The sequence below is a fragment of the Seriola aureovittata genome, chromosome 20 (assembly GCF_021018895.1).
Source record: "Seriola aureovittata isolate HTS-2021-v1 ecotype China chromosome 20, ASM2101889v1, whole genome shotgun sequence".
NCBI classification, from domain to species: domain Eukaryota; kingdom Metazoa; phylum Chordata; class Actinopteri; order Carangiformes; family Carangidae; genus Seriola; species Seriola aureovittata.
In genome coordinates, this window is record NC_079383.1 from 5833403 (window position 1) to 5859950 (window position 26548).

Here is a 26548-nt window from a genome sequence, read left to right on the forward strand (position 1 = left end):
CCACCACATTGTCCTAGATAAGGTGATTATTCTCCATAATCTTCAATCATTCCAAGGTGACTTTCTGCTAAGGAGGTAAAATCTTTTTTTCTCAACACTGTCCGTGAGTCCTGCGTCAGTACAGAGCAAAGATCACCTGAGCACTTTGGCTGTTCAACATGCAGAAATCTGGTTCCTAGTAATAACTGGCCTTTTCAGCAGTGATGTGCCAAAAGACAATTTGTATTGTACTCTGTGGTCACTGGTGATGTCCTCAGTTCACCAGGTTGTTGAAACAGACCTCTGATGACACATGTGGTTGCAGAAGCATTTTACTGTCTACAAATGTGATTTTTATTTATTTTTTTACTTTAACACCAAACTAGTGAACAACAGGCTGTGTGTGTATATACTGTATATATGTAAGACCTGTGGAAGGACAATGTACTGCCTCAAAGTACATGCAAAGAATTGTATAGTATATCAGATATATCTAACATTGCCTTTAACACTTAATGACGCAAAAATAAATGTTAACATCCCGACCAGTATTTCAATATTGTTTTGATGTGTATTATTTGTATTACATAAATATGTACTGTATTTTTCTTTGACCAAAGTATTCAAAATACCACAGTAAAAACCTAACACTAATGTCTTCATGTCAAATGAAAAGCAACACATATTAAATCACAATATTCACAATATTTATTTCTGCATTATATATTAAGGATTATTCAATTGCTTGCTTGCCGTGCTTGCTGCTTTGGGGAATAAAAATTTCATCAGACACTTCCATCCAAATTCCCTTCACGTGTGCAAGAAGGTGCATTTCCATTGAAAGTTAAAGTCGCTTTACCGTTCTTGCTTTGAGATTTCAAAGTTACCTTTATCTTCTCATTTATTCTTAACATACTGTGTGGTATGAGATTTTTTGTCATGAAGCCTTTATAGTCTGGATATAATACCTCTGTTTAACTCTGACTTATTTCAGCACTGTTTCATCCATATCTGGTGGACAGAAGAGATTCTAGAGTCTGTTGTGGCCCTAGGCCAAGAATTGCCAGGTGGCCCTTCCAATCACTTCAGCTCTGATGTGGCTCGATACATCTGCTTCCACTACTGAAACCTGTCAGTGGTTTCTGATGCTGTTGCATGCTTTGAATGAATGCCTCTTGTGGCCAAAATGAGGATTACATTACATTAACAAATCCTCACAAACATTTTGTTTCTATATTGTGAGGAAAGTGAGTGATCAGTCAGTATTTTCTTTTTTTAATGTTCTCTTTTGTAATACTCATTTTGGCCACAGGAGGCTGAAGTGCAACACTACCCCAGTCTAAATAGGACTAGAAGCATTCATGATTTCATCCAGGTGACACCAAACATCAGGGAAGTGGTGGGAATAAAAATTGACCTGAGACTTTTGACTTGGAATGGCCCACAAAAATCAACCTGGGGACAACATCACCACCTGTGTCACACTCGAAAAGAATCATGTGGAAGAACTGGAACATAAAACTGGAGTTCTTTTTGTCACTTTCATTTAGTTAGTAGCTGTACAGAGAGAGACTAGAATTCAGACTGGACAGTAAATCAGTAAACACAACACCAGACATATTTAATTTTAGAAGTTTAACATCAGGTTCTTGAAAAGATTACAACAAACTATACCATAGCGTTATCCTGTTGTCCTCTCCTGAAATTGCAGTATTACATACAAATGAATCATTTTGAGCTCTTGCTTTATAACCTTGGCCCCCAATGATTCCCTGGACATGCCAAACACTACCATCACTGTTTTATTACTTCTTTTAATCATATTATATTCTCCTTCATTTACATTCCCCTCCATTATTGATTCAATTATTGAAACTCTAACTCTAAATCCTACTCATTATCTGACCATCACATTATCTGTGCATGTGTGTGCACATACAGTATATATTATTATTATTTTATTATTTGCATTATGTACAACAAAGATTAGTTTAATCAATCAATGTGGGATCACAGCGCGGGCCGGTCTGGTTGGGAGCCAGGAAAAAAGTGCCGGTGCGAATCTGGCAAGTACCATTTGAAAGTAGGCGGCATCAGTCTCTGGTCCAATCAGCAGCCACCACCTACAACTAAACGTTAATGCAGAAAACACAGAACAGAACAAATAATTGTCTGTCATGTCTCGGACATAAATTTTCCATTGTAACTGAAATATGGCTCAATGAATCTGAGGTTTCATATATAAACTGCCTGATCACAAAGCCATTCACTGGACAAGGGGAGTGAGAAGCACCTCTTTCCATCCACAGTAGTTACCAGTTTGTCAGCAGAGTTAAATGAATGTTCTCAAACTCTCAACAAATGAAAAGAGAGTAAAGTCTGTTATCTCACAGCTGCTGAACACAATGTATCACCTGTGTATATTTACTGTCTCTCTTTTTCTCTTTTGTACATGATTATTGCGAAAATGGGAAGAGAACAATACATATATATTTTTACAATATTTAATACAAATGTTTAGAGAAACCTCCATCATCCCTAGAATTAAAAATACATTCATTTATTGTAAACTTGTTTTAATGACCTTATTTTTTTTTTTTAACACACAGACTAATTAATGACCAAATGATGTCTCCTTACAAACATGCATCTATCAAATAACCACAAGAATAACTTCTTAGTGTTGGATTGCTGTGCTGCTGCTATGAAGAGAATTACAGTTCTACAGATACTGCTGGTAAACAGAAAATTTTAATGATGAAATGAGCCCACCCTCATTTTACAGTCAGATTTGATCGAGGACAGATTGATGAATAGGAGACACTGTTTCAGTACTTACAGGTTTTGTCTACGGAAGCTTTAATCACCCTGTCGTCGACTCTGTAGGAACAAACAACCACAACAGTTACAAAGTGAGTGCAAGATGATTAATTAATGTTTTATGAAACACAACAGACATAATCCCAGCTCCTTCTCACCCATCTTAATATCAACTGATGTTATATCAATAAGCCTGATCAGTAGGAGAGTCATTGAACTTTGGGATCAACCCAAGCTTTGCAGTCTCACTTTTAAGCAGGTTACCATGGTAGTAGTGATAATCACAATGGTCACAACCAGAGGTGTCATGTTTTGCACACACCATTTTGTTTTGTTTTTCTGCCAATCTCCATGGCTGCGGTCGACATGTCAAAATAATCTCCTTTCCGAACCACTTTTCCTTGACCTCCATGGAAAATGTCATAAGGTCAAGGATAGATGTGAAGGAGAATTCATGAGGGGATTTAGTGCAACAACATTGATGTATATAGTATTTTGTTTTGGTAATGATATTAACAAGAAATGCAATATGCTTGTTGTTTAAGGTGACTCCTAACTGGACAGATCTGAAAGAGAAGAAATCTGTATTTAAGGATTTGGGCTTCAGTCGATTAGACAAGGATTTCCATCAGTTCTGGATCGTGTCACAAACATAAAACAGGTGATGTGTTGTTTCTACATTTATGTGGGTGTGCTGAAGTAAAACTACAATGGTGCAGCGATTTAAATGTTGCTGTGGCAAGGAATTGTGGGACAGCGAATCTCTCCTACCCTTTCGTAAAGGAAGGTCTAGTGTTTCCTATGCTAAAGGAGATAAGATAGGAAGCACTGAAACTCCTTTTCTTATCATTTAGAGAATTCCACCAGCTCTTATCATGGCTGCTGCTTATATACTTCATTTCACTCAGTTAAGAACATTCCTAAGCAAGACTTCAATGGTAAATTAAAAATATACCTCAGGGTCTCCAGTCTACAGTCTGGACTCTCCAGACTATTTTAGTTTTTTTCTTTTTTAAAGAATTTGTAAAATTTTCTAAATTTCTGTTTTCACTTTGTCATTATGGGGTATTGAGTGTGGATTGATGAGGGAAAAGGTTTTTCTTTTTTTGAGTCTGCTAGCCTCCAGTCTGCTGTATCTCAGACAGGTAGCCATCAGCCTGTTGGCCTCCAGCTAGCATTCTACTCAGATAGCCTTGGGGCAGTCTTCTGCCTGCACTCCAGCCAGCTAGTCAACAGCATGCTAACCATCTCTCTTCTTTGGGACTTGCTTGGCTGCTGCCCCCAGCTATCTAGGGGTTGGAGACTCATTATGGGGTATTGAGTGTGGATTGATGAGGGAAAAGGTTTTTCTTTTTTTTTTTGGCATAAGGCTGCAACATAAAATGTGAAAAAATAAAGGGGTCTGAATCATTTTGAGCTTAACTGTATATAAATCGGGCCCAATGGTATATCAAACATTTAAGATCTATAACAGTCACAGTCATTGAACCTACCTCAGAGTCTCCAGTCTACAGTCTGGACTCTCCAGAAAGCCACACAGCTCCTTCACTCCTGAATCCTGCACGTTATTTCCGCTCAGGTCCAGTTCTCTCAGATGGGAAGGGTTGGACTTCAGAGCTGAGGCCAGAGAAGCACAGCTGATCTCTGACAAACTGCAGTCCATCAATCTGAATGAAGAATAAATCATGTGAATAATGTCATCTATAATCCAATTCGATGTGTCCTAATCAATGAATTTTTGTCTAAAATTAGTAGTCAAACTGCAGAACCTCAATCTGAATAAAGAGTAAATCATGTAGAAGATAAAGTTCTGGCTTGAAACTGTTCAATGTTTAATTATCTGAGCTGAAGAAGCTGGAGAATGTAAAAAATTAGAAAACACAAAGTCCAAACACCTGAACTCAAGAGGATGCAGGTTAAAAGCAATACAAACAGATAAACAGTGAAAAAGAGCTTCATTAATAATAACATGCTGCTGCTCACCTGACATTCTAACACAAAATGCAATGCTTCATGCGATGATTTAGGCCTAATATATCCTTGGCTACTTTATCACATTATCTCAGGAAAACAAATTTCGTTATTCTGAGATCTTTATCCCGTTATCTCAAGAAAACAACAGTTTTTTTGCTACAGTCACATAAATAACTTGACAAAACACTTAAAATTAACTTGTTATCATGGGAAAACAGGGCTTCTGTAATTTCTTGAGATATCCAGTATGAACCAGGACCCTCAGGTCCTTTGGGACTTAAAGTCTTTTAGTTGTTAGTTTTGCTCCATGCTGCTGGAACAGTGTGAGGATCTGAGAGCAGCTGAAAGTGTTGAGTGTTGATCTTTAAATGTAAACTTAAAACCTCTTTAGTCAGGCTTTAAAATGTTGTGGCCAATGTATTTACTTATTTATTCAGGTACTCATTCAATTGAATTAAATTAGTTATATTAATGTTTTCAAATGGTCTATTCCCTCTCATTGTCTTTTATCTGTTTTATCTGGTTAGATTTCATTTTATTTATTTGTGTTTAATTGATTGATTGTGTCACCATAACTTTCACATCATATTAATCTTAGCACAGAAATAAAAATGGTGTCTGACCTTAGAGTCTTCAGTCTGCAGTCTGGACTCTCCAGAAAACCACACAGCTCCTTCACTCCTGAATCCTGCAGCTCGTTGTCACTCAGGTCCAGGTGTCTGAGATGGGAGGGGTTGGACCTCAGAGCTGAGGCCAGAGAAGCACAGCTGATCTCGGACAAACTGCAGTAACTCAATCTGAATGAAGAACAAATCATGTAGATAAACATAATTAACATGTCAGTTCTTTTCATTTTATTTCAACACAGATTCCAAAAATGCTGCTGAACTCAGTACAGTCTCTAAATAGAAGATAAGTATCAGATCAGACACGTTGGACTAAATTCTTCTTCATTATTCATTCTTTCACATGTCGTCTTGCTGTATTTTGTTGCTCAGTAGGTTTGAGCAATTAAACAATGTTAAAGGAGACTTTTACATTTTTGTCTTAGAACAACAGTCGCATGTCATTTGTGTCATGATCTATCCCTGAAATGATTTTGTATGGACTCCATGTTCTGGTTTTCCCGCCATTGTGATCGTCTGCCATGCCCTGATGTGTTTTACCTGTGTCATTTAGCTTTAATTTTCTTGTGTATTTAAGTCTCTGTCTATCCCTCAGTCCTTTTTAGTTGATCTTCTGAGTTTCCCTGGCCCCTAGTGTTTCTCGTATGGTTTCCTTGATGTTCCTGGTGCTCCAGTTTTTGTTTCTTTCTGAGCGGCTTAAGGATTTTATTATCACCCTTGCTTCCCAGCTAATCTCCCAGCCAGTTTGCTCCCAGCCTGTCACCAGCCTGCTCCTGAGTCTGCTAGCCTCCAGTCTGCTGTATCTCAGACAGGTAGCCATCAGCCTGTTGGCCTCCAGCTAGCATTCTACTCAGATAGCCTTGGGGCAGTCTTCTGCCTGCACTCCAGCCAGCTAGTCAACAGCATGCTAACCATCTCTCTTCTTTGGGACTTGCTTGGCTGCTGCCCCCAGCTATCTAGGGGTTGGAGACTCTTGAAGGAGGCCAATGCCTCCCATATTCCAGCATTAGGTCCCAATCAACATCTCATCTGTTCCTGAGTCGACCACGCTGATCAGCGCCTTGCTTACTCCAGCATAGAGGGTCCTGGCTGATGTATTACCAGTTACAGCGTTGGGGGTCCTAGTTGACATCTTGTTCTTGAATCAACCACCCTGGCTGACCCATCAGCTGTTCCAGTGTAGGGGCTCCCAGTCAACATCCTGTCTGTTCCTGACTTGGCAGCCTGGCCAATTCCAGCTCCCGATCTTCAGTCTGCAATCCGGCCGGCACCTGCTCCAAATCTCCCACTGGCAGCCCAGCCAACTCCTGCTACTAGTTTCCAGTCTGCGGTCTTGCCAACATTGCTCCTGGTCCCCAGTTGGCAGTCAGGCTGACTCTTGCTCCTCAGTCGGCAGTTCGGCCGATTCCTGCTCCTGGTTTCAGGTCTTCTGTGCCTGTTGACCCTCAACTAGACGTTCCGTCAGCCGTCTTCAACGACATCCAGTCTAATCCCGAGCTGAGCGCTTTCTATGGCCTTTCTATGGCCTGCACCAGCCACTCTTCCTGACCTCCAGCATAGTCACCAGTCTCCAGAGTGGTCCCATCCACATCACTGGTCTCAGGTCGTGCCCCAGAGTAGCGCCTTGAGTCTGGCTGCCCTCCTGCTCGCTCTTCAGAAGGGATCCGCCTGCGAGGCTGGCCCCCTACCTGCCCCCAGAAGGGATCCATCTGCGATGCCAGCTATCTGCTTGACCTCCAGAAGGGCTCCGTCCGTGGCACCGCTCTCAGACTCATCTTGTCTATATCGTTGCTCCCCAGCTCAGCCACCAGAGGGTACCTGTGTCTTCACTGTCGATCTGCTGTTCGACATCCGGAGAGATCCTGCCTTCGCTCTTGCCTATGCGGATGCCCTCCTGAGCAGTCCCGCCACCGTCCTCCAGAGAGGTCCTGTCTTCGTCCCTTAGCTTGATATGTGGAACTCAGACTGCTGAAGCTTCATATTAGTTTAAGCTGAACTTAAGAAGTCATTTTTACACAGAACCAGACTGTGGATTTTCTCATCTCGTAACATTGAAGTAAGGTTCTAAGGGGACACTTCACACTGGATACTGACACCAATATATGGGCACATGAGTAATGTATTGTTATGTTGTTGTTGTTTTTTTTTTTTTATCATTCATTGGTTTTATTTGAATCTTTTCATTGTTTTTATGGCTTGTCTGCATTAGTCTAAATTGTTTAACTGTTTACATCTGTTCCAGTGTATTATCAGCTTGTCAGTTGTGTCTAAAACATTCATAATTACACTAACCTGTACTTGAGATGTCATACAAATGAAGTTTTGATTGCAATAAAAAAAAAAAAAAGAAATTCTTCTACACAATTGTTCAGCCATTAAGGCAAAGATCTGACTTAAATCTATACAAAAAACTAGTTTATTTATTCAAGCTACAGTGAACTGACCTCAGAGTGTCCAGACTGCAGTTCGGACTCTCTAGTCCGGCACACAGCAGCTCCACTCCTGAATCCTGCAGCTTGTTGTAACTCAGGTCCAGTTCTCTCAGATGGGACGGGTTGGACTTCAGAGCTGAGGCCACGACTTCACAGTGAATCTCTGAGATTCGACAACTAGAGAGTCTGTCATGACACATTTATTACACAATATGTTATTATGGAAGATCAAAATGTATATTTACTTCAAGCATTCTATGACAAAAGAGTTTGACATATTCTGTTTTGATTAATATTCATCACTGGTTCAGCTAATCTTCTCTCACTGTGTTTTACATGAAAAAATAGTTCTTGTCACCTTATCTCATACCTACCGAGTTTTCATCTTTGTTTTGCTTTAATCTTGCAGATGAAGAGAAAATGTAATTACATGAGTCTTCCATAGTGTCCACAGTCTGTCACTGTGATCTGATCCCATGTCTGGCTCCACAAAGTTACCATGAGGCCATCATGATTAGGAAACAATGTATAGTATTATTATTATTATTATTATTATTATTATTATTATTATTATTATTATTATTATTATTATTATTATTATTATTATATATTTAAATCACTGTCCATGAGTTTAATTTGACTGCAGGATATTTTTACTGAATTCAACCCAGTGAACGATCACAGTTGGTAAAGCTACCTGCTGCTGTTAGGTTCATGTTCATCAGTTTGAAAATGTATTGTTGCAAAAGGATACAGACATGAAATAAATCACTTGAGAATATTAAACCTGTATTTAAATCAAAGATTTTAATTTGCGTAGAAGGTGACTGAATGATGTTCTGTCATCAATACTCTTTTCTGAGCATCTGAAAACCTTATCCAGCACACACAATTAACAAACCAATAAGGTTGAATTATTTCCAACATCATCATCAGAAAAGTTGTTATCAGGGTATTTGCATCAAAACCATAACATTCATCTCTGCAGAAATCCAAGGTGCACCAGTAGCTTGTGTGGTTAAGTGCGTACCATGAACCAAGGAACTACTACAGGAGCTGGGGTTCAAATCCGGCACCTGGCCCATTGCTGCATATCATCCCCTGTCTCTGACCCCTCACTGTCCTGTCTCTCTCCACTGTCGCTATCATTAAAAAATAACTTTAAAAAATCTTAATTCTATCAATCAATCCTCATATACTCATTAGACCTCAGTCCTGAACACCAGGCTAATGACAATCACTATGGGACTATGGGAGTCCCTCAGGTATGACTGATGATCAAGTCCAAGATAGCAGTCATCATAGTATTCAGGGGACTAGACCATCTTGTTCCACAGCTGATGTTCCAACCACAAGCTTACCCAAAAACCCACCACACATTGATGAGAACGTGTTAAACTGTCCACACATCGGAAAAGTGGTGCTTGAATGTCTGCGTGTCTGATTATAACAACTGTCAAGAATTTTCTCAAGCAAATGAAATCTAGCTCACGTATAACTTTTGCAATTAACAGGTGGAACACCATTTTATGAATGATAAGAATTTTACAGTGTGTGTATTTGAACACCTACACTACTAATCTACACTGGCTGATAATGTTAATGATCATGTCTGGACTTACACAGCCTTCCTGCAGTTCCTCACAACTGGGATCAGCCTCCGTCGTCCCTCCACTGATGTGTTGTACGTCTCCAGGTCCAACTCTTCCACAACCTCCTCTGACATCTGCAGCAAGTAGGTCAGAGCTGAGCAGTGGATCACAGAGAGGTACTTCTGTAGTCTGTTCTCTGACTTCAGGAACTTTTGGATCTCCTGATGAACTGAGTGGTCGTTCATCTCCATCAGACAGTGGAAGTTGTTGATGCTTCTCTCGGGAGAGATATTGTACATGTTCATCTCCTTCAGGTTGTTGATGGCTCTATGGATGATTTCTGGACTGTTCTCTGTCTGACCCAGCAGAGCTCCTAAGAGTCTCTGGTTGGTTTCCAGAGATAGGCCATGAAGGAAGCGAACAAACAGGTCCAGGTGGCCATTTTTACTTTTCAGGGATTTCTCCATGGCTCCCTTCAGGAAGTCATCCAGAGATGGGTTACTGTGGTCTTTTCCCAGGAAGTCCTTCAGTACTTCTGTATTCCTGTTGGTGTAACAGTGGAACATGTAGACTGCAGCCAGAAACTCCTGAACGCTCAGATGAACAAAGCAGTAGACTGTTTTCTGGAAGATCACACTCTCTCTTTTGAAGATCTCAGTACAAACTCCTGAGTAGACTGAGGCTTCTGTGACACCAAGACCACACTGCTCCAGGTCTTCTTGGTAGAACATGACGTTTCCTTTCTCCAGATGTTCAAACGCCAGCCTCCCCAGCTTCAGGAGAACTTCCCTGTCAGCCTCCATCAGCTCCTCTGGACTCGTCTCATGTCCCTTATTAAACTTTTGATTCTTCCTCTTTGTCTGAACATTCAGGAAGTGTGAGAACAGGTCAGTCAGGGTCTTGGGCAGCTCTCCTCTCTGGTGTGTGCTCAACATGTGCTCCAGAACTGTAGCAGAGATCCAGCAGAAGATTGGGATTTGACACATGATATGAAGGCTCCTGGATTTCTTGATATGTGCGATGATCCTGCTGGACAGCTCTTCATCACTGAACCTCCTCCTGAAGTACTCCTCCCACTGTGTGTCAGTGAAGCCTCGTACTTCTGTTACCCTGTCAACACATGTAGGAGGGATCTGACTGGCTGCTGCAGGATGGGAAGTTATCCAGATGAGAGCAGAGGGAAGCAGATTCCCCTGGATGAGGTTTGTCAGCAGCACATTGACTGATGACTCCTGTGTGACATCAGACACAACCTCCCTGTTGTTGAAATCCAGTGAAAATCTATTTTCATCCAGGCCATCAAAGATGAACAACACTTTACAGACAGCGAGATCCTCTGCTGTGATCTTGTGTAATGTTGGATGGAAAACATGGAGCAGCCTGAGAAGACTGTACTGCTCATTTTTTATCAAGTTCAGTTCCCTGAACGAAAGCAGAATCAGCAGACTGACATTTTGGTTTTCCAAGCCCTCGGCCCAGTCCAGAGTGAACTTCTGCACTGAGACGGTTTTTCCAACGCCAGCGACACCGTTTGTCAGAACCACTCTGGGTCTCTGTTGGTCATGTGAAGCTTTAAAGATGTCGTGGAACTTGATTGGAATGTCATAGATTTTCTTCATCTTGGAAGTTTTCTCCAGCTGCCTCACCTCATGTTGGGTATTAACGTCATCACTCTGTCCCTCTGTGATGTAGAGCTCAGTGTAGATCTTGTTGAGGAGGATTCCACTTCCTGTTTTATCAGTTCCTTCAGTCACATGTTCACATCTGCTCCTCAGACTGATCTTATGTTGATCCAAAACCTCCTGCAGACGACTATCGGCTGAAAGAGAAGAAACAATATCAGACTAAAGAAAGAGAGTCTGAGAATCTGCTGATTATTTTCATCGGCTACAGAATAACTAAAGACAAGCAAAGAAGAGGTGATTAAGTGGTTAATTTTGTGGTATTTACCTTAAATGCCATTGATCTACGGTTTAACAAACGACACTGGATAAAACCACAAGTCCTGTTTTCAGAAATGATGACATCAGCAGACAGGTGTATGGTCTTACTTTGTACACTGCTGGTCTGACTGGCTGTCTGCAGCCTTTGTTCACACCGGGGACAGGAGGAGTTTCCTGATGAACCAGACTGGTTCCAGTATGAGGTGATGCACTGTCTGCAGAACCAGTGTCCACAGCTGGAACGGATCGGATCATTCAGGACGTCCTCACACAAGGCACAGCAGGACAGCTGCTCCTCCATGGACACATGACACCTCTTCCTCTTTCTGCAAATGTGAACACAATTCTTTTTGAATGAAAAACTTTCACAGATTATTTTATTTTAAAACATTTTAACTACACTACCTAGATAATTACATAGCATGGATAACAACACCAGGTGCTGGTGAATGTGGTGAGGCCTGCACACACGTCACTCCTACACTGTGGAGAGTGAGATGCAAGATTTCTGCTTCAGTAAGTGAACTGGCTAAAATGCTATTGAACCCCAACCCCTCTCATATCCAGTCTGTTCTGCATCCAGTAGAAACAGTGTCTTACTTTGTGTCTGAGGGTCCAGGTTCATTACTGAAGTCTAGAAGATGATGTTTGGACCGGTTGCTCTTCATCGACAGACAGCTGGATAGTGGAGACTCTGCTCTGTCCTGCTCTTCATCCAAATCACTCATTTTCTCAGGTCTGAGAGGTAAACCTGTAACACTGGACACACACACACAAACATTGTGTAATAAAACCAGTGACCTGGCTAAAATGCTATTGAACCCCCACACTACTCATATCCAGTCTGTTCTGCATCCAGAAGAAACAGTGTCTTACTTTGTGTCTGATGGTCCAGGTTCATTACTGAAGTCTAGAAGATGATGTTTGGACCGGTTACTCTTCATCGACAGGCAGCTGGATAGTGGAGACTCTGCTCTGTCCTGCTCTTCATCCAAATCACTCATTTTCTCAGGTCTGAGAGGTAAACCTGTAACACTGGACACACACACACATACACTGTGTAATAAAAACAGTTTTTACTCTACCTCTAAAGTTATAAGCGTCTTAATTATCTTACATTTTCTACATTTACAATTGGGTAGTTTCTAGCCAAGAAAGTTCTGGAACTTTGGGTTCCAGGACTTTGTGTTGGGTATTTTAAACAGTTTTCTGACATAAAACAGACTAAATGATTAATCACATGAACAGCCAACAAGCTAATAAATAGGGAAAATAATCATATTTGCAGTATGAGTATTCACACTCAGCCTGCCATATTTGCTGACAGCAAATTTGGTGAGAGGCACAAACTAATAAGGAGGCTCATGGCCAGCAGGTGTGCAGACTGTAGGCTGCCCTACACAGATTTAGTTCTTTCTCTCTCAGTGTGGTGGGGACCTTTTGTACACTTGTGGCTCTGGTAATCTAAACCTGTGGTTTTATTAGCTGTACTTTACACTAATTTTTTATATACATTTTATTGTTTAATTGGGTACAGTACATTTGCAAGCACCCTGAGGTATGTGTAATTCTTAATCATTGATATAGTGGGGCTGCCATAACTTTTATTGTAAGTAGAAAAGATTTTGATCTTGATACTGAGGTTTGTAATGCATTAATTTAGCATTATCATAGTAACCATCACAGCAAATTTTAAGAGTGCACTGTTGGTTTAAAAACAGAGCACTGACTGTCATTCATTTCAGCATTAGGTATTTTTCTCATTTATCCTACTGGTTATTGTTGAATGGATTTTTATTAATTTTAGGGTTTTAATCCTGTTTTTTGCCTCCAATGCTCAGGCTGGTGGTGGCCTCCAGTCCAGGGTGTAGTTGGGGTGATGAGAGTTAAGTAACTTTTGATGGTGATTTGGTTTGTGGGTGGCACCTTTTATAAGTGTGGTGATTCATTCTAAGTGTGTTTTGATTTAAGTTATATTTCTCACATGGCAGGATACTCCCAGTGCTCCATCAGTGGGTGATTGGCTTCGTGGCCGACGACTGTCCCTTCTGGCCATTTATGGCAGGTAATCCACACTGACTGTTGTGGCTTCGTCTCAATTCACTTATGTTACATTCAGTTTTCTCACTAAGCCAAGTGTAGTGTAGTAGTGCTTTCTTCTACTTTTCTGTTTTCCTCCATTTAGACAGTTCTTTTTTATGTAGTTTCTATGATTATCTTCTTTTATTGGATGATTTATGTGATTAAGGTTTTACATTTTACTAAGTCTTTGAATTAGACCTCATATGTTCTTTTTGTCCTTTTTGTTCTCTTTTTATAAGTGACACACACAAAATGGATGATCACATTTTTGTAGTTTTGTTTGTTTTAGTTTGAAAATGTTATTTTTGAGAGAAAAAATTACTAATATGAGTTTTAATGGTCAATTTAAAACCTCTTGTTGAGATGACAAGCCATATATTATACGGTTAAGAGCATTTCAGTGTTGCCAGCAGGAGGCAGTGTGGCACTTTGCTTTTGGACTCTCTTTGCGTAGTCTTGTTTACTTCTTCATTCTTGTAATCAAAGCTGATTGACCAGAATCGATGTCGCTTGTCTCATTCTTTCTCCCGTTTTAACAGGAATCTTATCTGTATCACATATACACATGTATATACATGTTTTGAGCTCTATGCAGGAGCATCAGATGTCATCCAGCTCTGCTCTGATTGATTGAGACTGACATTGGACTGACTCTCAATCATGCAGATCATAAGCACCTGACAAACTGCTGTTTTGAGTAGAAACATCACAAAGATGAGGAAGAAGGAAACATGTGAGCTAAACCTCAAGTGTCATAACAAAGGGTCTGAATATTTATGTCAGCATAAATATATATTTATGTCAGCATAAATATATATTTTGAGTTTCAGTTCAGTTTTTCTTTCAGTTTTTTTTGTGTGAAAAGGGGTCTGAATACTTTCTGAATATAGTGTTCCTGATGTAATTACACATTAACACAAGCTAGTGTTAAGAAATAGCCCTCTTTGTGGTAAAGTTCCTCTGCAACCTCTGTGATAAGTGAGTTCTTAGAGGAGCTTTCAAATGACTAAAAAGTTCATAGTTGAGCACCCTGGTGGACCTGGGATAAAAAGACCAACCATGAACTGCAACAAGTAGATCTCTTACCTTGTAGCTGAAGGTCCAGGTTTGCTACTGAGGGCTAGAGGATGATCTTTGGACCGGTCAGTGTTCGAAGAAATGGATCCTGGAGACTCTGCTGTATCCTCCTCTTCCTTCACACAATCACTCATCTTTTGGACTTAAGTCAGTCTGAGAGGTAAACCAGTAACACTGACTGTGAGCTCAGAAACACAAGAATCAAGACACACAAGTCTGTTCAAGAGTCACATGACTGACAGAACAAATAGTAACAACAAAGTAACAAACAAACAGAGTGTACAGTCCACCTCATAGAATGAATAAATCCTTATTTTTCTCTCCAGTCCACGCAGAGACAAAAGAATCAGAGTTAGACAGACTTTGTCTTGCCTACCTTGTTTTCTTCCTCCTGCTCTGTTTACTGTAAACAGTCTGATCTGACTGGAAACTTCAGTGTTTTCTCCCTGTGTGTAATGTGCCACTTCTGCATAAACAGAACTTCCCTTCCCTTTCCCCTTGACTCTGTGTGTGTGTGTGTGTGTGTGTGTGTGTGTGTGTGTGTGTGTGTGTGTGTGTGTGTGTGTGTGTGTGTGTGCGTGCGTGCGAGCGTGATAGTGTTATCCTGTCGTCCTGTCCTGGAGTTGCAGCCTGACAGAAAGGTTAATCACTTTGAGATAAAGCTCTTCTTTTATAATATTGGCCACCATTGTTTTAAAGACTTTTTTTTATTATTTCTCTTTTCATTTCAACTGAAATGTTCTAAAGATGTGACCGAGGCAATGGACCTGAAATCCATCGGGGTAAATAAATATGGCAGGATATAAAAGTCTTTTAAAAATCTGCTTTGCAAATGTTTAAGGGAGAAGAGGTTTTCTACATGTCCGAATGATTTACACTATGTATAATGGGGAGTAATTGCATGTTATTCATGTTGATTATCATAAACTATTTTCAGTATTATTATTACATACACTGTATATATGACTGTGGGTGGCTGTGTGGAAAAACCAAGGGAATTTGTACAGTCTCACTTCCTCCCCTGACTTGACGAGAACAAAATGAAAGTGATTGAATATGAAGAATTGCATGTCTGCTATCAGAAATGCTACTACAGTTAATGATTGAAAGTTGTTTCTTACTGGATGTTTTCCTGCTCAGCACACAGACCACAGATGATCTTCAGGTGAAGAAAATGTTGTCGGTCATTGTGCCCACATAAAACAAATGCATCAGCAACAAGACAGCAGGGTGTGGTGTTTCATGTCCAGCTTTCAGGCGGATATGTGATATACCTACCACCAACCATCACCTACCAAGAAATCATGCATGTGTGTATGCCTCTGGGAGACTGTGTCAGGCCTTTCACCCAGCAGCAGTGTGGAAATGACACATGATGACCACCAGATGTGGCATTTGACTGCCAGACAAATATAAAAATAAAAGTCTTATTTTAAAATGAAGTGTCATGATCTGCCCCCGAGTGATATTATGCCTGGTCTCTTGTTTTATTTTGAAATTTCTTACCTGTTGTGTTTGTACTTGTTTTGCTTCCTGCCTTTGAGATTGTCTATAAAAAAAATTAACTTCTATTTTGCAAAAAAATGCAGTGGAAACTTGGCTAGTCTGACTGTAGTTATTTTAACCACTGGTGGTTTGCTGGACTGGCTGACAAAAACACCTGAGATAGTAATTTTTCCAATTACTGAAACTATATTTATTAAATAATATACTCCGGTTTACTTTTCAAATGAGACAATAAGCTCCAATACAGGATTTTGATGTGATTAAAACTCATTCATGTGCGTGACAGGATAACTGTTGCTCTCATCTAACCTGACAGCCAACAAATCAAATACCTACTTATAGACTGCCAGAGCAGAAGGAACCCAGCAGGATCATGTCACATAAGCTGCACCTACACAGGTGATTATCCGGTAATCATATCTTCCATTAACCATGTTCTGCTTAAATCCCCTTATAGACAGTTCTCTTGAACATCAGTATTTCATAACTCAAATTAACATTATTCTACAGTTTTTTTCTAATTTAAATTCTCTAAAAACTCTTACTCTAACTCTTGGCTCCAATAGTAACACAAACTCATAATGGAAGTGGTGTCTCATGTCTCCACCACAGTATACAAAGATAGACGTAGCCCCCCTGACATCACCCATAAGCTCAGAGTCGGCTGCCCTGCCGTCGCCATCTTCGCAGTGCCTGACTCTTAAAACAACCCATGTGGCCATGATTGTCAGATTGTAAATCCACTGTAAAACTGTTGGATGCAGCTTTCCCAGTTCCAACACTGGAAACGTTTCAGGGTATTCGTGGGTTTTCAACAACATCCGACAATCCAAAACTATACAAGGTTTGGCCTCTGGTTCCATTTTCCTTTTTCTGACTTTATTTGTTGACAAAGATTCTACATGTAACAACATCACATTTGCTAAAGAACTCGTCAAAAAGTAGTGGAGATGTACAAAGGCACAACATAAAGTTTGTCTTTCTCAATGTTTTTGGAGAAGCATCAGTAACTGCTGAGTTGATCCTAACCTTCTTTTTTTCTTTCTTTTCATTGTCTTTTTTTTTTGCCTTAGTCACAAAAAGGCGCCTCTGAATTGCTTGTAAGTGTGATATCAGTGTGAATGGCTGGTTCTTTCTATGTGTCATATGCCATTGATAGACTTGGACCTGTGATGGATGTACCCGGCGTCTTGTCCCATGTCTGCTGGGATTGCAAGGATAAGGCTAAAAACTTGTAATTTAAAGATACAAAAAAGTAATGTGAGACCGTAAAACAGAGATTCGTCCTCACACTCCACTATTTCTGGCTTATGCTTCATCTTAATTTGAGCACTCTGGAAAGGCATGGATCCACCTCACAGAGAGCGGCGATCAGAACTGAGCTGGCTTCAGTTCCCTTTCTTCGGACAGTGTCGATCACGTCTCGTGCTTTTTCTGCTCTGGTTTTCATTCTGGCTGACTGCATTTCATCATCATTTACGACACCGAGCTCAAGAAGTTTATCCAGAAGCTGGTCTAGAATAGGTTCAGACACACTCTTAATAAACTGTGTCCGAACTGAAAACAGCCTGTCCTCTGCTGGGAGGTTGTCCTCTGCTGGGACGCTGTCCTGTGCTGGGACGCTGCTCTGTACAGTTTCCTTTCTTAGACCTGGAAGAAAATCAGGTACAAGACTTATGTTTAATACGTGTATATAATTGTAAATCACCTGTCTTGGGTTCAGAAAAAAGTGAGAAATGTATATTTTATATTTTTTGGTCCGTCCCTTGTTGCTGTAACAATGGCACTCTGACAACCTCCAGCTGCTGTCAATCAAACACACACACCCCTTCAGCTGGCTGAGACAATTTCATTGAAGACTGTTTTTCTTCCTTTCAATAGTACAATACATTTAATGATAAATTTAAAGAACATGTCAATATTATTTTTGGACTGTGTAAGTTTATTTCATGTCTCACTATGCTAAATTGGACAAAAAAAATCTTGGTTGTCATAGCAGCTGTCTGAATGTTGATGCAGGTTGTCTTTGGTCACCAAAGCTCCAAAGTGACCATCAGTGGCCGTGTCTGTGCGATGTAGGACCAGTGTTTTTCATTGACGACCACAGATTTCACCTGGATGTGCTTTACACATGCACAATTTATTATATTCTAAACTCTGACATCAGGTGGATGCTGCTGCAGAAGGGTGAGGCCTTTACCTGCCAGATAAATATCACGTTTCCAGACTTCTGTCCTCTCTTGGTCTTGGACAACCATTGTCATGTTTTCTGGGTTCGAAGTCAGGAAAACCTCAAATGTTGGATAGAAATTTGGTCCATACTTTGAGCGAAACATTGCACGCTGAAAACCAGAGGAAACACATCATTTGCAAACTTGTTGTAACATGTTTATCTAGTACTTCTTACTTCGGAATCTATCTTTAACATTCAACCTAAATTGTATTAAAGATAACTTTGTTAATAAGTGAGACTTGACTCACCTCAGGCTGTATTGCTAAGCCCTCAGGTTCACAGCAGACACTGTAGTGTTGACCAGTGCTCAGAACACAGTCAGAAGAGATCTTGATATTTTCCGCATCTCCTTGTTGGGCCTCAACCTTCAGCAAAAGGACATGGCGTTAATGCTCAAAGAGTCAAGCCAATTTCATTTATTGAGCACATTTAAAAACAACAAATTCTTACCAAAGTTTTAAAGATATCATTAAAAACAATGTAAATAAATCTACTCTGTACCAGTCAAGAAACACCAGAACAGGAGAGATTATTAAGGTTATCTGCTAAAACATCTATGCATTTAACTTTGGACTCATTTAAGCCACTGTTTACATCACCAGGTGGAAGTATCACAAATGACAGTAGACAGAAATGCATACTGACAGAGAAGACAGAAGAAAAAAATAAAATCCAAACAGCAATCACAAGGTTTACCGGTCAGATGTTCAATTTCAGAGATTGCAAGCATGAGAAGTTTTGATAAAAGTTCAGGTTGATGTTAAGCACATATGACACATGACTTCACCTCTGGCAGAGGTATGTTGTCCTGTAGCAGAAATACATCGAGCACCCGAGGTCCCCTAGTCGGAGGTCGCAGGAACAGCAGAACTTGGCCATTTACTGGCAGCGTGATGTTCAAAAATCTTTTAATGATATCCCAGACCAGACCAAAGGCAGAGAGGTGAGGGACCTTCACAACCACATGAGTGTCTGTGATCTCCAGTGGTTCCAAGATGCTCATTCCATCATCAGTGATGTGGACGACAGACAGCAGGCCTTCAAAATGCAAAGCTGTGAAAGCAGAGCTGTTAAACTTTAAACTACATTCTTTTGAATTTATTATCATTTATATAATATACGTTTAGTGTTAAGAATAAACTACATTATGTTTTTCTGTTGTTTTTTTTTTGCATTGTACTGAAGGCAGTTAATTTTAACTACTAATACTACTTCTTTAATTTTTAAAGATTCAAGACAGCAAAGTCATTACCATCCTTTGTGTCAGAGTGTGGGAGGTGGAGCTCACAGACAGCATCTTCAGGACACCGGATATCAAACAGCGGCCCTGCAGCCATCTTGCCAGCTGATTGGAGGAGGCTCTCATCCCATTGGACTGTCCTGTAAAGCAGCTCCGCCTCCTGAGCCATAACAAACACCAGTCCAGTTAAAGTACACTGGAACCCACCTGGACCAGGACACCTGAACCTGTAGGAAGCAGAGGGTTCAATGATCAAAATGAGCTTGTGAAAACATTAGCTAAAAATGTTTTAACTTTGGGCTGAAAAACGGTGCTCATCCCATATCACACTGCACTTCATGAGCCCTGAGAGACCACAGGGCAAACGAGTCTGAGTCAAAACTGTAGCACACATACCAAAGCACACCACACACTAACTCAGTGCATGTTACATCTGTGCTGTTGCTGCATTGGCTGTTAAAGTGCATACACATGAACTTTAGAGAATAAAGTGAGGCAGAAATGCTGTTTGTGCCCAGCGCATTTAGTCAAGACCAAACTGGGATTGAATAATTAGTGGAAAATAGGATGGGCATACGTTTTCTGCATTTTCAACTAAATCCCACAATAGATAACAGGTATGAGGCCTTTTTTTAAGTATCCTAAATCCTGCATTGTTTCTGTGAGGGAAAGGCAGCTGTGGGTTGCTGCTGATATTGCTGGTGCCAGGGCTGATAACAGCAGACCTTGGATGGTCAGTAACAAGTGGCTCATGTTTTATGTTTATGGTTAATGAACCAACCTACCTACCTCTTCTCCCTCTTCTTGGGGCATTTGACCAATTATGGAGTGTGAGCTATCTATAGTTATCTCTCTAAGTGTATAAAAATTATCCTCACGGGTTCCTGCTTCAGATTTGAGGTGACATCATGCACAGAAGCCTGTATTGATAAATCCTCCCATCTCCTTGAGCTCAAGCTTCAATAAACATCCTGGACTCCAGCGCTCTTTCTTCACCACCGATGATAAGAATTTTCCCTAACAGTTTCCACCACCTATAGATCAGTGGAACAGTATGAAACCATTAGCAAGACTGTGTATTACACATGTACATGTGAGTGCATGTGCACATGCACGACACATACAAAATGGGGCCCACTCATGAAAAAAAATGACTCCATAGCACTACTGGAGGTAAAAAAAAATTGTCATAAATTAAAACATAATTTGAACATCATTAGCAGCATTTCCATTGTAATTTTGTGCAAAAAAACGAAGCAGTTTTTTAAACACAATGACGAATAATCTATGTTTCCATTGAGTGATGTTAGAATAGGGTTTTTTTCTGGGTGTTCTCCTTGTGATATCATTCCAATTAAACATTAGGACAGATTTCGAGCATCTACTAATTGTTCAGATTATTGCATCCACCGCAATAACCATTGTAGGATTTAATCATCAGTGACGAGGGCATCTGGTACATGTATTGACAGAAAAGCAAACCTCTTATATCTGGCAGCAGCCACGTATCAGGGATTTTTGGGAGATAATAGTCTGCAATGTCTTTGGATGTCTTGTGACTACTCAAGTCATGTCATGTGGTTTAAATGTGGTGTGTTTCCACTTCACTTTTTGCAAAATATTGCTGTGTTGAATAATCTGAAAAACCAACTCATGCAAGTGAATAAATTGTTTTGCAACATTTGAGAGTTTTTTTTTTCAAAATTACCCATTTTTCAGTTAGCAAGTTCAAACTGCGAATGAAGAAATGAAGAAAATGCAGCTACTGAGTGGAATGTGGAAACAGAGTAGCAGGACAGGTAACGAAACAAACCAGTCTGAATAGAGCTTCCAAATGTGCAACATGAGTTTTGGACAAATGGCATCAGGGCCATGTGACACCACATGCAACATCAGGCTGGTGACCCTAAGCTGCCAGTCCAAGCAAACATCCGAAGGCCTGGAAGAATTGTCCAGAACTCTTTGCGCCTGTGCCTGTGGAAGCTCCTGTGAGGAGTATGGAGACGCAAAGCGGTGGAAGACAAAAAGGAGTACTCCAATGGCATCAATTAGTTTTCTTTATTATCCCAATAATAACCCAACCTGGGAAGTGTGGGCAACAGTGACATGTGATTCACAGTCCACTGAACCTTCATGAAAGGGGCACAACACAGACAACAGCATGTCCACTGTGTCCACACTGTGGAACCCTGGATCACATCCTTAGCTCCTGCTCCAAAGCACTGGTAGAGGGGACGTATCACTGGCAACATGATCAAATCCTGAAGGTTACTTCCAAAACCATCAGTGCAAGAAATGATGGGAGCAAGCAAGCCCACTCTTCCAAGCAGGGCTTCATCTTTATCAGAGCTGGAAACAAACCAAAATCTTTGAGAGAGGATCTGTAGAAATTTTGAAAGGGACTGGCAGCTGTTGGCAGACCTGGAGAGTCAGGTAAAGTTTCTCCAATACATTACATTTGCCACCCTGACTTCAGACATTATTCTCTGGTCTGAATTCACCAGACAAATGATGTTGCTGGATCTGACAGGCCCTTGGGAAGATTGTTTGAACAAGGCCTTTGAAAGGCTGATTAGTGTTTTATCATTATTGGATGGTGCATGTATGTGCATAGTCCAAACCATTCAAAGATACGACATAACAGTTAAAGCCGACGGACAGCTGATGCCAGCTGTGCCGTCGTCAATAGAAACTGATGTCGCTTCAGATGATGGTACAGAGGAAAAGGCTGAATTACACAGACAAGTTCAAAGCACACAATACACAAATACACAAACAAAATATGATCTTGGAGTCATAGCAATAGAACACATCAAGGGTGAGAAGGGGACCACCAAATATGTGTACAGCACATCTGCTGTGGGTGGAGAAGGAGGTACTTTGCCTAAAACAGTGTTATGTAATTTTATTATATAATTACCTGTATGAGACTTTTGAAGATTCAGTTTGCAGTTCAGGCCTGACGCTTGATGGAGGCTGTGATTCAGAAAAGAACAATATATACAATATCATTTGTTTTACTAGAAATAAAGAACTTATGGTGAGTGAAGCAAACAAATATTCTTGCACAGTCTATACTGAACTTAAGCAAAGTGTACACGTCAGAGAGAAAATGAAGTCTGAGTGGACTGATACTGTGACACAAGTATAAGGTGCCATTGTAATTACAGTGGCATGAAAAAGTTTTAGTTTTGTTACTAAGAATAGTTAAATGAGTAAAATATGACCTAATTTCTAAAAGGCATCAAGTTAACATGACACATTTCTTTAATATTTGAGTCAAGATTCCTTTTTTATTTCCATCTGTTAAAGTTTCAGAATAAAAAAGGAAAAGGGCCTGAAGCAAAGGTTTGGACACCCTGCATGGTCAGCACTTTGGTGAATATCACAGCTTGTAAATGGTTTTTGTTGCAGCTAAGAGTGTTTCACGTCTTGTTGGGGATTTTTTCCCCATTCTTTCCTGAAAAAGCTTCTAGTTCTGTGAGATCCTAGCATGCACTGCTCTTTTGAAGTCTTCACAAATTTTCAATGATGTCAGTCATTCTATATTTTTTCTATACTTTTGATATGAAGTGAAATGCAAATACACATTACAAAAAGGAACCTCCCAAAATGTTAATACACTGTTACTTTTTATTTCAACAGTAATTGTGTCAGGTACAAAAGTTTGGGCAACTAACAAACTAAGTCAGTGATCAATAGATCATTGTTTGTTCAGGTATTTGATCTGACATCGTGATCTCAAACTGAGCAACAACAACCTTTCTCACAGAAGTTTGTCCAGACTTTAAAATTACTCTATTTGACAAATTAAGACAAAATTAAGAAAAACTTGGGCTGAATACAGATTCAGCCCAAGTTTTGTCCTTAACAGTATTGGCCTGTCTTAAGGAAATTAAATGTTTTTAATTGTCAAATTGTTCAGAATCTCCTGTCACACAACACAAAAATCTACACAACAGATATTTACTTTACTGACCCAAAAAGGCACTTAATGTATTTTATTCCTCCACCTGCACACAGGGATGAAATAGTTGTTGACTTCTTTGAATATTTGTTTTCAATTACCTGCTGTGTGTTCAGCCCTTAATCTGTCTGTAATATCACATTACAATAGTTTTTCCCTCACCTTCTTCAGTTTTTTGTCCTCCTCAGACACATCCAGCTTTGGGTCCAGTCTGACATCAGTCACCTGATGGGAGGAGAAGACACACAGCAGTCAGAGATGAAGTCAAAGAATGTGAGCAGAGTCCAACAGCAGCAGCTTAAAGCTTCTTCTCATCACTTTCCTCTCAGATGCTCCTGGTTTTCTATTGGCTGGCTAACCTGAGCAGACGTATCCAGATATCTGCAGCTCAGTCAACTCAGTCTATAATATGGATCTGAAAGCTGTTTGTAGCTGCTTTCATTCAGTGAAAGTCACCAGTTGTTTTTGAATATACATTCAAACAGCGGCTGTACTGTAGAAAGTCAAATCTCGAGAGAATGAATAAAAAAATAAAAATAGGCTTTTCCTCCATGTCAGCAGGTCTTTTTGCTTTTAGGTATCAGTGTTTTGATCTGGCATCAGTTGCACTGAAACAAGGATGCAGTCAGGCTTATTTAATGTTTGTGGATCACAGATTATAATGACACTTTAGTTTAAAGTCTGTTTTCTCTGAAAACAACACATACATTCACCCTATAGCACACAGGCCATTATTGAGAAAGCATAATCATCTTGATCAAAATGATGTGTCGGCGGTTTTTCTTACCTTTACTTGGTGATGATGGATCCTCTGAGCACAAATCTTCTGCAGCAGCACGCTGCACACTCACTGAGAATATTTAGATAACATGAAAATAGTTTGATCAAAATTCTTTTTTTTTCTCTTAAAACTATTTTATAGAAAACAAAAAAAATCAGTTTCATTCTTACCACAGTTGCAGTCTTGTATGCACGAGAAATATGACTTGATTACACTTTATTTTTCAAGGATAAAGAAGAAACTCTTAGGACATGGACAAACTTAAAAGTCGCAGGATTCTCATTAATGAGGATTTTAACAGACAGAGATGAATGGAGCTGAGACCTAAACTTAAGGAAGCAGGTGACAAGGGACAGACTGCAGATCTCCGTCATGATCAACTCATTGTTAACAAACCAGGTTATTCATGAATAATTTGATTGGACCTCATGCTCATATTGTCACGACGGCTGCCTTGGTTGTTCTTCTCTTGCTCAGTCTGCCCCTCTGTCCTCGTCTCCAGAGGCGCTAACTCATTTTCCCACTATGTATTCTCATTAATCAAATTATCATATCTGAAAACATCTGATGAGCTTGTAATAAGGCTGGAAAAACTTCAGTATATGAATGTGGTTTCTGCAAAGTTGTAATCACCCAAAATATTCAGTTGTGAGTTATTCAAATGAAGTAAACTAGGTTAACTGGACCTGTCATAAATGTACATCACAATTTTCTTTCCATGGTCTTGATGAGATGAATTTTATATATATATATATATATATATATATGTATCTTGATGTATATAGTAGTTGATGGATTATAATCTCATCCAGCAGAGTTGACTCATTGTTGGACCTAACACAGGTTTTGATCTTTTTAATCAAAGTTTATTGAATGTTCTCAAACTTTAATGAAAAGAGAATAAAGTCTGTTATCTCAAAGCTGCTAAACACTATGTATCACTTCGTCACCTTCCTAAAATAATGGCCTAAGTCATGTTTTGACAAAAATGTTTTTTTTGCCTAAATCACCCCCTCATGATGCTGGCCACCTCTGGTAAAATCGCCTGAATCCTCAGTTGAGGGGAACATGCAATTCTACCCCCGGTTGTATAATGGCCTATGTCAAAAGTGTGACTCTTTTGTTGAGTTTTTTGTGTTTCCTGAAAAACCTGAAAAAATGACTTAGGCCATTATTTTAAGAGGGTGTCGACTTGTGAATATTTACTGTCTCTCTTTTTCTCTTTTGTACGTGATTATTGCAAAAAATGTGACGAGAACAATACATATATATTTTTAGATTATTTCATGTAAATGTTTAGAAAAACTGTCATCATCCCTAGAATGAAGAATACATTAATTTATTGAAAACGTGTTTTTAATGACCATATTTATTTTTTAACACACTGACTAATTAATAACCAATTGACGTCTTCTAACTGACATGAATGTACTAAATAACCAGTAGAATAACTTCACATAGTGTTGGACTTCTGTGCTTCTTCTATGAAGAGACTTACTGCCATTTGATAGACTGCTTTCCCTTACTAGCAGTTTTTGTTGCAGGTGTGGTTAACGACCACGGTCATCATTGACTCACACAAAATTTAATTTTCTGTGCTGAGTGTGTGTAAAGAGCAAAGCCAGAGACGCAGAACTGGATTTTGATGCTGTCCCCTTCGCAGCCATGCCCAACTTTGTCAGACAAAATTTTTGGCTGAAATTTCATTATTGGAACAATAACAATAACTAAAAAATTCCAGGGAAATTTTGAGTGCCACGGGGGCTACTGCCGGGATGAGTACATGATTTATTTCCAGTGTTCAAAAGTCACCCTGATCATATTCTGGTTTTGAGAAATGTCTTGATATAAAAGACTCTGATATAAAACAATGTCACATCCCTCCATCATGTATTATGTGGGAAATATCTCATATTCTGTGTTGTTTTTTTTAATAAAACAAGAGGCAACATGTCTTCAAACTGGCATTTAAAGGGTTAAAATCCTGAAAACTAATAAACATTTGATAGGTTTGAGCAGAACTGAAGTGGTTTGAGAGATGTATGCAAAAAAAGCAGAAAAAAATATAGATATATGATGATTTTATAGCATTTACTTTGTGTGTCCTTTTTTAGACGTGAGGAACCCCAGAGGGTACAAAATGTGTTACCAGTGTATAATAGACCTGTAACAGTAACTGACATTAGATTTTAAAAATATGTCAAAAAAGACACTTTCTTGCAGAAATCCATACCTTCAGCTGTAACACAGCCACAATGATCAGCAAATCAAAAAAGAAAAGTGAAGACAATGTCCA

At 39.7% G+C, this 26548-nt stretch overlaps 3 protein-coding genes across 3 annotated transcripts in view; all 3 read right to left on the reverse strand.

Moving 5' to 3' along the window:
* Positions 1–682: 682 nt before the first annotated feature.
* On the reverse strand, positions 683–11686 carry LOC130161278 (NLR family CARD domain-containing protein 3-like). The gene is made up of 7 exons (XM_056364471.1): positions 11475–11686; positions 9454–11242; positions 7844–8017; positions 5397–5570; positions 4293–4466; positions 2819–2859; positions 683–2108 (listed from the first exon to the last, which is right to left on the reverse strand). The coding sequence occupies exons 1-7, from the start codon at positions 11665–11667 to the stop codon at positions 2089–2091; spliced, it is 2565 nt and encodes an 854-aa protein (XP_056220446.1). The 5' UTR covers positions 11668–11686; the 3' UTR covers positions 683–2088.
* Positions 11687–16888: 5202 nt separating this feature from the next.
* Positions 16889–23686, reverse strand: LOC130161281 (NACHT, LRR and PYD domains-containing protein 1b allele 2-like). Its single transcript, XM_056364481.1, has 7 exons — positions 23634–23686; positions 22425–22480; positions 19517–19731; positions 19052–19317; positions 18513–18629; positions 18232–18373; positions 16889–17681 (listed from the first exon to the last, which is right to left on the reverse strand). Exons 3-7 carry the CDS (start codon positions 19671–19673, stop codon positions 17347–17349), a joined length of 1017 nt encoding a protein of 338 aa, XP_056220456.1. The 5' UTR covers positions 19674–19731; positions 22425–22480; positions 23634–23686; the 3' UTR covers positions 16889–17346.
* A 2-nt stretch (positions 23687–23688) lies between these two features.
* LOC130161647 (NACHT, LRR and PYD domains-containing protein 12-like) overlaps positions 23689–26548 on the reverse strand; it is a 47115-nt gene continuing 44255 nt past the window's right edge. The window contains exons 8-9 of the mRNA XM_056365054.1: positions 24259–24321; positions 23689–23696 (exon numbers count right to left, since the gene is read on the reverse strand). Of these exons, the coding sequence (XP_056221029.1) occupies positions 23689–23696; positions 24259–24321 (71 nt within the window). The remainder of the gene's footprint in view (positions 23697–24258; positions 24322–26548) is intronic.